The following is a 16645-nucleotide window of genomic DNA, read 5'->3' on the forward strand; positions in this document are numbered from 1 at the left end:
TCTAATAAGCATAATTAGACCCCAACTTTTATTCAAGAAAGGCAGTCCAGAAACAACCCTGTTGTACACCATTCTTTTTTTTTTTTTTGTACACCATTCCTTTAAGAATAGAGAGGCCAAAGGAAAACCAACAGGTTGCTATGGGGAGGTATTTACCAAAATAGCAAAACACTGCAGTACAGAGAGAGGACAAGTAAAATAGAAGTGAGGTCTTTAAAATATGATTTTGCATTAAATGAAGTAAAGGCCATAGTGACCTGACACTGCATTGGCAAAAGCACCACCACCATCATCCTGGGTTCCCTCCTCTCCTTCAACATTCCCACTACCAGAGGGAGCCACAGGTCACCACATGCCCAGAGCAGGCTGGACTCAAAGTTTAAAATTCCAGAGATAGATGTTTAAGTGCTAGCTCCTAATACCAGACTTCTTGAGGTTTACTGACCTTTAGATAATGTGAAAATAACAGTAAAAATACACCTCACTAATAAATACTGCTAATGGCAAATCTGTAAATCAATGGATAATAACTTACAATATTGCTGTTTTCTTTCAAGCGCCTCTGTTTCTTACACCTAAACTGTACCAAACTGCATCATTTTATAATCTCTTTCAAGATGAAAGAGACAGAGTAGCAGTGAACAAACTGGCTTGATTGTTAGGCGTTGGAAAATTTTCAGATGCCAAAGAAAACTGGTCACCTAGCTTTGCAAATGCAAAAAGTCTGGAACTAATGAGAACAAAAATGGTCAGGCAGTTCAGTAAAAATTCTATGCGTCGTAGTTTTATCTGTAGCACAGCAACCATTGAAGACAGATGGGTAGAACAGATCTAAAGCTCACCTTTTTTTTTTTTAAAGCTCACCTTTCGATAAAAGTTTTCAAATAGTTATACAAAACTAGGACAATATACTAGCCTTTTATTGCCTAGTAATAATAAAATCATCAAATGTTAGGGCTGACAAGAGTACACTTGTGACAACTCTAATAACCACTATCTAGTACTTCCACAGAGGTCAAAGTGCTGGCCCACAGTTCACAGTAATTCCTATAACCTTCCTAGGAATCACGGATGGGTGGTCCCACTATTCCTGGAAATATGAACCACTAAGTCACAGAGAAAGACTGGGTGACATGGCTGGTGCCCAGCACAGGACTCCAGATACTCTATCCTGCTGATGGTGGTCACCTCCCCAGCAGGACAATTCAAAATTGGCTGATGCTAACAGTTAATGGAAGACTGAGAAATGGGGGTGGGGTGGGGGTGGGGTGGGGGGTGGAGAGTGAGGGAATCTATCAAGAAACCAAATTAACTGCCACAATCTAGTGCCTCAGGCTGGGTCATTACACTCTGGATTAAAGCAAACCACTGCCCTCCTCTCCTATTCCTTCTAGATAGGGTGTAAAAAAGCAGTAACTGGTCAGCATTTGCCTGGGTGCTAATTACTAATGAAAAGTATGGTCATAATCACAGAGTTAAATGACAAAAGAGTAAGCTCAACTCCATTACAAACCAAGTGGCTGTAAGTCGACTTTCTCAGTTCAGTTAACCAGTCCTTAGTTTTAGGAAATTTAAGCTTAAATTTTAACATGAAAATATGGGGGAGGCCCCTGTCTCCCACCCCAAGAGCGTCGTAACACCATGAGGTGGGCACCTACCTCATTTTAACAAAGAACTCAGTACCACTTTAAGGAATTTTGAGGGTAACTTAATCATAAAAGTGCCACATATCTATCCCTCACCTCCTTTCTTAACTTTCCTAAAAGTTACATTCATCTACATGTTATATTTGATATATTTTTGTTTTATAAACGTACATGTTGTTAAGGACAACTAAACTAGTGACAAGGTCCAACTATTTTGTGGGCTGATTCTAAGTGGCTACTTGGTGAGGGGAAAAATTATCCTCGTCCAACCTCTTTTCTCCCCTCTTTTAAAAATTTAAATTCAATTGGCCAACATAAAGTACATGGTTTCTGATGTAGTGTGCAATGATTTATCAGTTGCATATAAAACCCAGTGCTCATCACATCACTTTCTTTTAAAGGCTGAGGAAACAGGCCCAGAAAGGTGTATGCAACTGCCTCAACTTCTGATAATCAGCTACTAAAAACATTTGTTTATATGTATATGGCTCTTTTTTTTTTTTTTTAATTTATTTATGATAGTCATACAGAGAGAGAGAGAGAGGCAGAGACACAGGCAGAGGGAGAAGCAGGCTCCATGCACCGGGAGCCGGACGTGGGATTCGATCCCGGGTATCCAGGATCGCGCCCTGGGCCAAAGGCAGGCGCCAAACCGCTGCGCCACCCAGGGATCCCTGTATATGGCTCTTAAATGTTATCCCTGAAACGTTGCGTCTTTCAATACAAGTCAATGGTTTTTAATTCTGAAAAGTTTGTTCCAAATTCCAGGATGAAAATTATATAAAAGTATAGATACACAGGGAAGAGCCCAGATCAACTGATATCACATAATTTTAGGAGCAGGTAATGAAACCCCAGGTCTTTCTAAATGGCTCCTTCTGCCTTGGAAAGTGAGCCACTTCCTGCCCCCAGACCCACTTCCTGTCTCACAGTGCAGCAGACAAAAAGCAGACAAACCAGTCCTGTTTGTACTCATTATAACTAGAGAAAAATCACAACCTCAGTTAGAAAGGAACTCTCTGAGCAGCCCCATTAAAAAGGTCAGTTCCCTCTAACTTGAAAACTGGGCTGGGAACATTTCGTGCTGAGTCCTCGCCACCGTCCGTGGACTCAGGCTTTGACAAGTTGAAGGGTCCTCACTATCACCCAAGCTCCACTCACCTGTGGTGCAGATGACTACTGGGGCTTCCTCCTATGGGCTAAGGGCTTTTAAATCCTATTCCTCGAAACTACTAGCTCTCTAGTGAGAGTCTAAAAGCAGGAACCACCCTGACACCAGGAAAGACATGCACTCTCTGTGCAGATTCAATATGGGCACTGGACTGGCCGTCAGGCTTCGACACCTAGCCTAGGAAAGGGGAAGAAACAATTTCTTTCCAAGACACAGATTACATCCTTCTTTTCTCCCTACTCCAAGGTCACTTTCTCTTGAGCTAATAGGCGTGTGAAGTCTTGATTCTGTAACATGTGATTTCAGTTTTGCCTGATGTGTCATACATACTTCACCAGTTTAGTTCACTGAAAACGGAGGTTAATTATATCCACCAATTTAGGATCCCATAAAAGACAAAAGGGACAGGACCAACATGGCTATCACCTACTGCAATGATGTTTCATTCTAGGCTCATAAAATACAGGAAATTAAAGGCCTATAGATTAGACTTCACTACCCACTTGGAATGTACTGTTTTCTTTGTAAAGTTAGAAGTCTCTCAAGGGTTTTACCTTTCTAACCTGGATGGGAGTAACTATCAAAAAATGGTAATGTCCGAGCAGTGGAATTCCTTCACTAACCTGTTGTTTTAGTGAAGGACACGTAAGCTAAATCATACTTAAATCTTGTGCCATTTCCTTTATAAATCTTTGCCCCTGGTTAAGATTACATATGCAATAGGAGCACCTGACTGGCTCAGTCTGTAAAGCATGCAACTCAATCTCGGGGTTGTGAGTTCAAGCCCATGCTGGGTATAGAGATTATTTTAAAATACAAAATCTTTTTAAAAAAATCCCATGTGCAGTAATATTTTGTTACAGAACATTTGTCCTGTAAGAAGCTTAGGCAAAATATATTTAAACCTGACCAAGAAGGCTTTACTTTGGCCATCTTTGAAAATACAGAGCAAGACTCCAATAGCTTTTTTAAAAAAATCCTACTAAATCAGTAAGTTTACAAAATTCACACAGAAACAAATTTCAACAAAACTTATTTAAACCGCCCAGTGTTGCTGAAATTATACTAAAACAAAAACAAAAACAAAATTCTCAGTTTATACTTGGTTGAAATCCAGTACGTCAGGTCCAAGACAGATCACAACTACACACAATTAATTAATGGGAGTAAGGGCCAGAGGCCCACTCAAGAGCTCCCCCCCACACACACACAAAAGCTCAGGTCTGCTGTGCTTGTGGCCATATCCCTCCCACCTGCCTGAGGCCCCGTGGGGATGGCAAGCCAGCCTCTAAAGCCAGCCTTCAAATTGGCTGCACAAAACCCTGTTCCAGAATGCCCCAAACTTTGCTATGCTCACTTCCAATTTTCATCTCTGCAAAAGCTGCCATTGAGGCGATGACCTATTTCCAGTCGGGGCACGAAGGGCACTGCACAACCTCCTCCCGCCAAGATCGTGGGAAACAGTGGAACTAGCTAGGAATAAACAGCTCTGTGTTTTCAAATGAACTGCAATTGTGACTGGAGGTTCCCTCGAGTAAAATATGTATGTGGGAGGTGAGACAGTCCAGATGGGGTAAAATCAGGCACTCATCTAATCAGAACACCAAAGCTCTCCCAAGAAAAGGGGCGTCAAGAAAAAAAAAGGGGGGAGTCTACTCTAGGATCCTCCTAGAGCAGCTCAGCAGGAGCTCGAAGGGTTCTCAGGCTCCCTCCAGGGGACTCCAGATCCCAAAGCAGAGATGTCCCTTCCCACTTGCCCTCCCACCACACTCAAACGTTTGTCCTTTTGGAAAAGTGACATCTTTTCACCCCTATAATGTGCCTTTATAAAACAAACTTTACTTTGTAAAATTTGGAACATTCACAAAAGTAGAGAGAATGGACACCATCCCCTCTTCACGTACTTTCACGCAGCTGGACACCATTAACTTCCTAACATTCTTGATTCATCAATTCTTCCCACCAGTTTAAAATAATTTTTGCTGGCTTATTTTAGGCTGCCACAGGACCATTTCAATTGCAAAAACTTCAATACATAGCCCTAAAGAACTGAGTACGTAAGTTACACACTCACCGTACTTCTATCATTTTAATATTTAAAAATCAATCAATATTTAATTATCCCCCATTGTCTCAAAAAATCTTTTTAGGAACACCTGGGTGGCTCCAGTGGTTGAGCGTCTGCCTTTGGTTCTGGGGACCCAATCCCACATCGGGCCCCCTTCAAGGAGCCTGCTTCTCCCTCTGCCTATGTCTCTGCCTCTCATGAATAAATAAAATCTTTAAAAAAATATATTTTTACAGTTGAATTGTTCAAATTGTCTTATGCCCTCTGCAGCCTTGTCATCACACTGTATTTCCAAACTGCCCTGTTTGGCCAGTTTCTTAACAAACATCAAGTTTTCCCCACCCTATCTCCCCATCTAAGTCCCACTTAAAAGTCTCACCCAAATAGCAATGTATTATGTAAGCAGATACTTGAACAACAAGAAGCAATATCCATAATTATTTAACCAAGACAATGAGACACCTCAACAAGAATACTTTACTATTATACATGATGCCTTTCATAAATAAGAGGTGGTTCCAATATAATATTTACGTTCTAAGTTTTTACCCAGTGGTTTGTGGTTCAATTTTCTCTTTAAAAACATAATAAACATGGCTGGATCTCCTTCTAAGAAGTATTTTTCATGAAATCTATACATGCAGTAATGATCCAAGACCCATAATATCATTCAAAAAATTAATTTCCTTGAATCTCTATCTGAGAAATGATGACAGAATCTATGTGGGTATGACAAAGGATGACATGCTTATCATCAAACCTACTTGAAAACAAGTTCTTAGAGAAGTATCCTGGCTCACTGTCCAGTGCATGAGTGATTTACCAAACAACAACAAACAGACAAAAGTAAACCACACTCTGTCCAGTCACAAGGTCAGTCTGTCCAGTGGTTTTAACTCTTCACTCAACAAAGAGTGAGAATTAAAAACCTCTCTACCTTTTGGCAAAGCCTGGATGAAAAAAACCAACAACAGTGTTGCTATCACTCCCTGACTTTATGTTAAGGATTTGGAAGCAGGGGTTTCCCCCTTTTTTTCAACAAGTGTACCTCCGGGAACTAAGAACCTGGCACACAGCAGGTACTCTAATTGTTAATGAACAAGTGAACATTAGGGATGGGGCTGATGCTCATTGAGGGAGTAAAGGGACAAAAATGCAAGGTAAATTCTATTGCAATACCAGGCTACGTGAGAAAAAAGAATCCCCATCATGAAATACAAAGTTTTTAATCAGATAAGAATTTAGTAGTGACAAGTTGAGTTCCTCTCCATATACTGTCCTCGGCACTAGGCACAGGGCCAGGAGCTTCCAGTGCCGGGATGTCCTGCCTGGCCTCAGCATAACCTCTGTGCTAGATCCCCTGGACAGTGTTTCACAGGTAAGGGGGACGGGCACAGGGACATGAGAAGCTCACCCAGAATAGCTTCTAAGAGGCAGGCATGTTTACATACCAATAAGCAATAATTTAATAAGGCCAATAAAGCAAGAACTCAAAGTTTGTTCCTGAAGCCGGTAATGATGGTTTTCTTTTTTAACCACTTTGCATCTTGCTTTGTGGCCAGCAAAGAAAATCACAAAAAACAAAACATAAACAACCCACACAAACACACACACCCAACAAAACCAAACCCAAGTATCTAACACTGTTATAGATAGAACTAAGTTCTAGTAAGTAAAATAAAACTTACTAAAGGGTGGACAGTTGAAAGGGGTTCTATTTTAGATAGAGCTAACGAATGAATTATAAAACTATGTACAGTCAGAAATTCATACATAGACTATAGTGCGTCAAAAGTTAATTTCAAATTGTCAGTAATTAAAAAAACAACTCATTTATATAATCTTCTCCTTTCAACTCAGATATCAGATACAAATTGCTTCCTTTTGCTGTCCGCCAGAAGTCTGTCATCATACAACGGCTTAGCCAGTGTGACACAAGATACTACCACTTTGTCTATACAACAAAGATCTGCTGGAGCACCAGCCTTGTTTAAAATATTCCCTCAACACCACCCGTGCCTGCTCCTAGGTGACAGCAGCCTTCTCAATACCTGCCAGGCTCACAGCCTGTGATGCACCTAATATTGGCTAACAGATTATTTGCTCTTTGATTAGAAATTTTTAAAAATTGGAACAGCTGGTGTCGATCTGCTTGGAAATATTATTAGCTTTGTCATAAAATATATACAAGAATATATTTAAGTAATTATTTTTATCCTAAAGCAGAGGTTACCAAATTTTTCTGTGAAGGGCCAGATAAGTATTTTAGGCTTTGGGGGGCCATTGCAGTGTCTGTCACATGTTACTGTACTTTTGTTCTAAACAACTCTTTAAAAGTGTAAAAACCACGGGATCCCTGGGTGGCACAGCGGTTTAGCGCCTGCCTTTGGCCCAGGGCGCGATCCTGGAGACCCGGGATCGAATCCCACGTCGGGCTCCCGGTGCATGGAGCCTGCTTCTCCCTCTGCCTGTGTCTCTGCCTCTCTCTCTCTATCATAAATAAATAAAAATTAAAATAAATAAATAAATAAAAGTGTAAAAACCACGGGATCCCTGGGTGGCTCAGTGGTTGGGCGTCTGCCTTCAGCTCAGGTCGTGATCCCGGAATCCGGGATCCAGTCCCACATCAGGCTCCCTGCATGGAGCCTGCTTCTCCCTCTACCTGTGTCTCAGCCTCTCTCTCTCTGTGTGCCTCTCATGAATAAATAAATATTTTTTTAAAATGTGAAAACCGTTCCTAGTGTGTGGCCCCTATAAAAACCAGTCACAGTCATATTTAGTCTTGACCTATACTATCCTAAAGTAAAAACAATTATTTATGATAATATCTGATTACAATTTTTTGACATAGGAACTGACTTTCAGGCAAATATAGAAAAAAATAGGATGTGGAAAGTATCTTTAAAGTTAACAAAAAGGTAAGCATAATCTGCTATACTTGCTATTACAGTTTGATCCTCACGTCCAATTGATCCCCACGATCCAATAAAAGTTGGGTCAAGGTCATTTTGCTTTTAAGGTTTGATTTTATCAAATATATTACACATTAAAAATATAATTAATGCAGTCTTCCATGTTCTTTGAACCAGTATTACCATTTATCTATAGGTATTAAGAAGAGCCTAGAGGGAAGCCTGGGTGGCTCAGTGGTTGAATGTCTGCCTTTGGCTCTGGTTGTGATCCCAGGGTCCTGGGATTGAGTCCCACACTGGGTTCCCTGCAGGGAGCCTGCGTCTTTCTCTGCCTCTCCTCTCTGTGTCATTCATGAATAAATGAAATCTTAAAAAAAAAAAAAAAGAGAGAGAGAGAGAGAGAAAGAAGAGCCTAGAGAATGGACTGTGACTCACAACACAAGATAGAACCACCACTGACTGTTGCTGCCTTAAATGCCCTTCTGCTCTGATGCACTGGTGAGCTCCTATGCACCCCTCAACACCCACCTAAGCATCTCACTGGCTGGGAAGCTTTCCCTAGCTCTCCAAGGCACACTTCATCTTCTTCCCTATGTAGCTCCATTATCATACTTATTATACTGCATTTTAATTCTTTGCTTACATATCTGACTCCCCTATTAGACTAAAAATCCCTTAATGGTAACAATCTACCTTAATTTTATACGAACACCTAGGATGTAATGGCATAAAACAGGACTTCAATGAATAAGGAAGGAGCCCATATGACCTCCCAGGGAATTCTGACAACTAGAAGACATAGAGGATGAGAAAGAGAGGTAAGAGTGTTCCCTTTCACTAAATAACCCATACATTTCACATTGCTGTTTTTCTTAGAAAGGCCTACTGACAAACTTTACCTGGCTAATAGCAACTAGGAAACTAAAACCCTTAGTTTTGGCTATGCCTTCCATTAAAAAATTTGTGACGTTTTCAGAAAAAAACGTACACAAGACATACACAGAGCAGATGGCATCTGGAGACATATTATTTGGATTTCATAGACACGAGCTTTGTATATTTTATGTAGAATTCTTTTCATTTAAAAATGTTACTCCCAAAAAAATAAAAAAATAAAAAAATAAATAAAAATGTTACTCCCATTTTACAGATGACAAAATGGAGGTTCCTAGAAGCTAGATAGCTTGCCAAAGTACAGGTTAAATACTAAATTATGAAACTATTCTTTATATGGCTTTGCATTTTTATTTGGAAAAATTATGTTCATTAACTATATATTAAGCTTTTTTAAAAAAAGATTTTATTTATTTATGAAAGACAGAGAAAGAGACAGAGACACACGCAGAGGGAGAAGCAGGCTCCATGCAGGGAGCCCAACGTGGGACCCGATCCCGGGTCTCCAGGATCACACCCCCGGCTGAAGGTGGCGCTAAACTGCTGGGCCATGGGGGCTGCTGGGCCACGGGGGCTAAGCATTTTTAGCCAAAAGTTTCTAAGTCGGACACACCGGTGGCTTAGGATCACCCTCGTCAGGCTCCCTGCATGGGGCCTGCTTCTCCCTCTGCCTCTCTCTGTTGTCGTCTCTAATAAATAAATAAAAATCTTAAAAAAAAAAAAAAGTCTCTAAGTCATATTATAGCATCATTTCTTTTCTAAAAGAGAACAAAACAACTAGGAGTGCCTGGCTGGCTTAGTTGAAGAGTACATGACTCCTGATCTCAGGGTCCTCAGTTTGAGCCCCTCATCAGATGTAGAGATTACTAAATAAACTACTGAAGTCTACAATAAGATCTTCATTCTTTATGCCACAGACATGAATGGTAAGACTCTTAGAAGGAAAATAATGCAATCTTTTAGTCTCTTCAGTAAATATTCTCTAATTAGTAGTGGCAACCATACATTTAGTGCTTAACTTAAAAACTAATTGGAGCTGGGGTGCCTGGCTGGCTCTTGGTTTTGGCTCAAGTTGTGATCTTAGGGTCGTGAGACAGAGTCCCAGGTTGGGCTCCACCCTGGGCATGGAGCCTACTTAAAACACAACAACAAAAAAAGCAAAGCAAAACAAAACAAAACCAACTGGAGTAACTGGGGATTCCCCTAAGTGTAGCTACCACTGAAATGAAATAAAATATTAGGAATAACTCAAAATGCATTCACCGATTTTAAAAGCAGGCTGTGAATTTTATTGCTTCAGATCAGAGGTGAAGCAGGCATATACTGAATCAGCCTAAGAATCTTCAAAATGTCAAAGAAGCCCAGAAGTTTAAGTAAAATAGAGTAATCATAATTCAGTAAGAATAGCAATATTGTTTTCCTTTCCCAAACTGTAAGTATTCATAAACTGATTAAAGTTTTCGTTAGAAATCACATTACTACTTAGGACAGTGACTAACCAGAGAAGCCAGTGTGGAAGACCAGAAGAGAAAAAGAGGAATGAGGAATGGGATCTCTCTTCCCTGCTATTTAATGAACAATGGCTGCCTCTATTTCCCCTTTAAAAACAAGAAAACCAAAATTTGAGAGAGCCCACTGGTCACTGCCAAATTAAGCTCTGCAACTGGACTCCTGCAGAGATAAGTTTGAATCAGAGAGATCCAATTAGACATCTTAGCTCCTGTCTTTCTGGAGTTTGAGATCCATCCAGTTATCTTCTTCATCCCCACCCCAGCCACATTCCAAATACCAGTGATGGCACCCATGGCATTTAAGTTGCAACTAACTTCAAGAAGGCGACTCAATATCCACTCCCAAGCCTGCATGAACATTTGCCTGAATGGATGCTTTGGAATCACACTGGGTTTTGCTGTCCCCCTAAACATACCATGGGTTCTGGTCTCTGCTCACACACAACCATCGGCATCAACCCCACCCATCAAGAGGGCCTCCCTGCATCGCAGAGATTCCGAGGGAATGAATATATAAACTACCTTTTCCTTATGAAATCAGCAGTTCCCAAAGTCCATCAGATCCATCTGGGGAGAGCTTACTGAAAGCACCTGGCCCTAAAGATGGGGATTCAGTAGTACTGTGAGGGACCCGGGAATCTTCAGGTGTCCAGAGAATTACATATGCCAAAGTTTGAGAATAAAGCATGAAAACCTAACTTTTAACTTTATGTGTGTGCAGTATACACGTGTGATGAAGCTGGATTACTTTTAGTCTATGTGAATTTAAAACACTGTAGTTTAAGAAAAATACTGACATTTGTATGTATTTTAGGAGGTTGCAATTATAAACATGGAAGAAGGCAAGGACTCCTTTCATTGATCACAGTCACAAATTTGTCAGCAAGTACAAACCAAACTCTCAACCCTCCCTTCCACACCTGGTCTTCTTCCAGGTTCCTTATCTCGGTGAATGGCACTACCATCCAACCAGTTATGCAAGCCAGACTCCAGAAGTCAGCTACACTCTGCCCTCTGCACCCAATTTACCCACCAAGTCCTATCAAAGAGCTCCCAAACACATCCACTTCTCTCCATTTGCATCACACTCCCATGGTCCACGCTATTCCAAGAGTCTACCCTTGCACCTTCACCTCCTCCCTCCTACTGATTCTCTTAGTGCAGCTGAAATGACCTTTCAAAAGCCAAATTCCTTCCAATCAAAACCCTTCAGTGTTTCCCCCTGAATTAAGTCCTGAAAATGCCCTCTTATGGCCTGCTAGGCTCTGCACAGCTGGCCTGATATTCCTCTCTAGCCATACACATTCTCATCTAGAACCCTGAACTCATCCTACTCCCCTCCCACCACAGGACCTTTGTACAAGTTGTTCCCTCTAGCTGTTTTGCTCTGGCTTCCCTCCTTCACCTAGTAAAGACCCCTCCATTCCTCACATTGCTTGAACAGTCATCACCTCCTGGGGTGCCTTCCTGTCTTCCCTAACACTTCTGCCAATAACCACCACAGAAACGCCATTATATGCACTCAAGTTATTCTAGGATTACTGTCTGTTCCAATCACCAGACTGTAAATCCACGACGCCAGGGAATATTTCTGTGTCTGCTCATCTTGGTAGCCTCAACTTCTAGCAGAATAATGCATAAATGCCTGCTGAACTAATGGATGAATGTACAAATAGACTCACTGTGCCTTACAAACAGTGTGATGATAAATGACTAATCCTAGCCAGCACTTCTCACCACATGGGAAAATCTTAGCTATCTAATTCACCATCTGCCCGCGGTGAAGGAGGGATACACAGAAAACACATCCCATGTGTCCTCCTCAATTGATTGGGGCGGGGGGGGGGGGGGTTTGCTGGAAAATGAACCAGTAGATTCAGTAAATCCTGTCTGTTAAAATATTTAATGGACATTAATTGTCTCATGTACCATTATGAATTAGGTACTGCCAGCAGCCCCATTTTATAGACCAGGAACCTGCAACATGAAGCTAAGAAACAAGGACTTATTCCACAGTGGGTACAGAAAAAAAATTTAGTGGAAAAGGCTATATATTCCCAGAGAGGCAAAGTAATCTCAGAAATTATCTTAACATTTTGGCACAGGGTGGAATTTTGAACATGCTTTCAGTTTTCCTACGGAAAGGAAAAATCTTTTATATTAAAAACTTTCACATCAAAACTTTAGAAATGAAGTTACAGCATCTGCCAGTACCCCTTAAGCTCAGAAAAGATTTAAGAGAGCTTGGCTTGCATCATTCCTAAACTTGACTGCTGTGGTTTTCCTTTCTACCGCCCTATGCCTCCTTCCTATCACAATGAAGAAAGCAAGTGTGGTAGTTAAGAAGTAAAGAGGAAGGAGGACCCCAGGTCACCCTTGGCTGAACCACTGGCACAAGGCCTGCTTCCTGAGCCAGATCCTTGGACACAAACCCCCCGCGCCTCTCCCCAGATGAGAGGGGCCCACAAGGTCAAACAATCAGCTGAGCAGAGGGTGTGGTGTCTTCTGGACCTCAAACCCTCCTCCTTGGAAGTCTACATGAGTAGAGCCCCAAAACAGTTGTGGGAAAAGCAAAACCAGATAATAGTGCCTCCCGTGGAGTACCCACGCTGATCAAATCCTACCCACAGCCCTCGAGCAAGACTTAGCTGAAGGGTAACTTCTCAGCTGAAGGATAACTTCAATAAAGTCTACGCATTTCCCCATGGGATGGTTTTCCTCCCAACGGTGTTGCACTTGACCTAAGCCTCTCCCCCTCTTTGGTGGTACTCAGTATTCCAGCTTCTACTTCAGCATTCGTGCGTGTTCTGGCTTGGGTCCTAGACTATAAGCTCCCCGGAGACAAGCTTGGTCTCACCTATCCACGCCTTGTGCACACAGCTTGCAGGACAGATGCTTGCTAAATGAGTGAACACCCAATCTAACAAGTGGTGATTCGAGAAGTAATACTGAGAAAAAACAGCAAATAAATATTTCATTCACACTGTTTTAGTTGTCTACTGACAGTTTAGATATCAATCAAAATTACTGTGCCTGCTGAATTCAAGGATTCAGGTAGAAGCCCAAAACCCCAACCATTCAAATGTATCTATCTTTATACAATTAAAATATACCTGCCGTAAGTAGTAAAAAAAAAAAAAAAAGAGCCTTAAAAAAGTGAGGAAATTCTAACACATGCTACGACATGGATGAACCTTGAAGACAGTATACTAGTGATGTGAGCCAGTCTCAAAAGGACCATATTGTGTGATTCCACTTATATGAGGACCTTAAGAGTAGTCAAAGTGGTAGAGACAGGAAGTATAAGGGTGGGTACCAAGGGCTGGGGGAGAGGATGGGGAGTTAGTATTTAATGGTTAGAGTTTCAGTTTCAAAAGATAAAAAATTGTAGAGATGGATGGTGGTGGTGAATATACCTATGCCACTGAACTATACACTTAAGAATGATTAAGATGGGGATCCCTGGGTGGCGCAGCGGTTTGGCGCCTGCCTTTGGCCCAGGGCGCGATCCTGGAGACCCGGGATCGAATCCCACATCAGGCTCCTGGTGCATGGAGCCTGCTTCTCCCTCTTCCTGTGTCTCTGCCTCTCTCTCTCTCTCTGTGACTATCATAAATAAATAAAATAAAATAAAAAAAAGAATGATTAAGATAACAAATTGTATTTTTACGTATATTTACTGCAATAAAAAGAATAAAAGAAATCACAGATCATTTTGAGAAATGAGAAAGAAAAGCAGTGACAGGAAACTGGTTTACTGCCTTTTTTCAGAGTGATATCTTAAAAGCTAAACTCTGCCTGTTTTCAGTGAAATAAAGAAAACCAATACCTACGGTAACGTCTTGACGGCTGCTCAGCAAAAGGCTGCATGGGGCTGTGCCCTGAGTAACTGGTTGAGTTTACATCAGTTTTACATCACAGGCATTGTAAAGCCTGGGTGCCATGTGCCAAGTGTGAAACAAAAAGAAGAGTTTTGCGTAGGAAAAAACATTTTCTGCAGCACGAATCAATCATCTTAATTATGTAATCTAGACAAAAACTATATTGGTTTCTGAAGCTGATAGCATATTAACATAGTAATTTATTTAATCTAACAGTAAACCCTTGATTAATAAAGAACTCCTTTTAGAGACTCTACGACTTGCTGCTGGAAAATGCATTAGCATGGACTACAGAACGAACTCGTTTGAAAAACTAGAATTCTATATCTTTAAGTGCAATTTGTAATGAATGCACGTATCTTCTCCATCCTGAGTCAAAACCTTTAAAAAAATGTCAAATCCTCTCCCCAACATCTAGCCACAGTTCCCCTGTGTTAAAGCAGGTAGATACAGACAGCTTTCCAAGAAATGCTGGTCACAAAGAACCTGCGTTGCTCCCCCCACTAAATGAACGTCCCCCCTCCCCCCCCAGCCTGGGCGGGGATCTAACCCTGGGAGCAACACAATCAGATTCAGGGGACCGGGGTGCGGACGTTTACGAGGCGGCCCGGGGCGCACGACCGGAGAGCAGGGCCGCCCTCCTTCATCGGCGACTCAGGTCACTACCCAACCTCTGTCAGGGACAGGGATCCTGCAGCCACCAGCACCCCCGGGGGCGCGGAGCGCGGCTGGCAGGCAGCTGCCGCCAGAAAGACGGAGCCCGAGCCCGGCCGCTCAGGCCCCAGAGCAGGGCGTGGGCGGGTCCGGTCCCGACCCACCCAAGGACTCGAGCCGACGGGCGTCGTCGGAAGCCAGCGGCCCCTCCGTCACCTGGACAACTTCTTATTGAGAAACTTCCGAGCGACGTTAGAATAGAGTTTTCAAGCAGGCCGAACTTTCTTTTACAAAAGAGCATAAACTCCTGGGGCGGGGGGGGGGGGGGGGCTCCCGAACAGAAGGACCGCAGGGCGCGCGGCCCCCGCGAGCTCCCTCCCCGACCCACGAAGCCCGCCCCCGCCCCGGGGTCCCGGCCGCTTACTGGCTTCGGCATCTTGGGTTCCTCGCGGGCTTTCCTCACTCCGCTGGAAACTCGACTCGGCCGCAGCAGCTGAGACCGCTCCCGGGACCTGCAGCAGACGGACGCCCTTCAGCGCGCGCCGCCGCCGCCTCGCCCGACTCTCCGCGCCCGCCCCGCGCTGCCGCTTAAGAACCGGCCGGGCGGGCGCCCGCCTGAGTCACCGCCCAACCTGCAATTACGGCGGGCCGGGCGGGCCCCGCGGGGGAGGGGGCGGGAGCGCCGACGGCCGGGAGGGGACCGGGGGAAGGGGGAGGGGGCCCGGCGCGGTGGGGACTTGGTGGGGAGGAGGCCCGCGCAGGGGGCGTGGGTGGGGTGGGGACCTAGAGGGGAGGGGGCCCGGGGGGGTGGGGACCCAGAGGGGAGGGGGCCCGGGTGGAGGGGACCTAGTGGGGAGGGGGCCCCGGGGCAGGGGACCTAGTGGGGAGGGGACCTCGGGGGGTGGGGGCCCGGGGGGGTGGGGACCTAGTGGGGAGGGGGCCCGGGTGGAGGGGACCTAGTGGGGAGGGGGCCCGGGGGGTGAGGACCTAGTGGGGAGGGGGCCCGGAGGAGGGGACCTAGTGGGGAGGAGGCCCCGGCGGAGGGGCCCCGGGGCAGGGGACCTAGTGGGGAGGGGACCTCGGGGGGTGGGGGCCCGGGGGTGTGGGGACCTAGTGGGGAGGGAGCCCGGGGGTGGGGACTTAGTGGGGATGAGACCCCGAGGGAGGTGGCCCGGGTGGAGGGGACCTAGTGGGGAGGGGGCCCGGCGGAGGGGGCCCCACTCGGGGACGCGCAAGCGGGCGGGGCGTCCTCCGAGGTGCTCCCCGGACTTCCAGGAAGCCAGCCCCGAGCCCAGCAGACACCAAGTTTCACTTTGTGAAGCAACCGTTTGCCCCACGGCTGAAACCGCAACCGTCAAGCCTTTGAGAAACACTTTTTAAAAATGGTCCCCGCCCCGGAGGGGCCGGAGGGCCGCGGGCCGGGCGCGGCGGGAGGGGCCGGGCAGGACGCGCGCCCACGCGGCCCGGGCTCGGCGGGCACTTGGGGGACGGAGCCGACGGCGGACGGGCCGGAGCGGCGGGGGCGGCCACACCTGCAGGCTCAGCTCCACCTGCCGCTTGCTTGCGCCCGGAGACAAAGCCGAGGGGACCCCGAGCCCGGAGGCGGCGGGGCGAGCGCGGCTCTTCCCAGGACCACCGGCTCCGGGCCCGCGCACCCCCCCGGCCGGCCGCGCCACACCTGCCCCCCTCGGGGCGCGAACCCCGCCGCCCGCCGCCCGCCGCCCCCCGCCCGGGCCACGCGCCCGCTCACCCGCGGCGCCTGCAGAGGACCGCGCGCTCCCCGCTGCCGGTGTGTCCGCGCTGTGCGCCCGCCGCGCGAGCTCCCGAGAGTCCTCGGCGGGGCGGGGTCCCGGGGCCGCGCCCCTAACCGCCCCGCCCGCCCCGCCAGGCGCTCCCGGCGCGCAACAT

General features: G+C 45.5%; 1 protein-coding gene across 1 annotated transcript in view; it reads right to left on the reverse strand.

The window, feature by feature from the left end:
* The window catches only part of EZR (ezrin), a 51139-nt gene extending 34513 nt beyond the window's left edge, over positions 1 to 16626 (reverse strand). Inside the window, exons 1-2 of the mRNA XM_025422642.3 lie at positions 16488 to 16626; positions 15162 to 15249 (exon numbers count right to left, since the gene is read on the reverse strand). Of these exons, the coding sequence (XP_025278427.1) occupies positions 15162 to 15173 (12 nt within the window). The 5' untranslated portion in view covers positions 15174 to 15249; positions 16488 to 16626. The remainder of the gene's footprint in view (positions 1 to 15161; positions 15250 to 16487) is intronic.
* Between the last annotated feature and the right edge of the window lie 19 nt (positions 16627 to 16645).

The sequence above is a fragment of the Canis lupus genome, chromosome 1 (genome assembly GCF_003254725.2).
Source record: "Canis lupus dingo isolate Sandy chromosome 1, ASM325472v2, whole genome shotgun sequence".
NCBI classification, from domain to species: domain Eukaryota; kingdom Metazoa; phylum Chordata; class Mammalia; order Carnivora; family Canidae; genus Canis; species Canis lupus.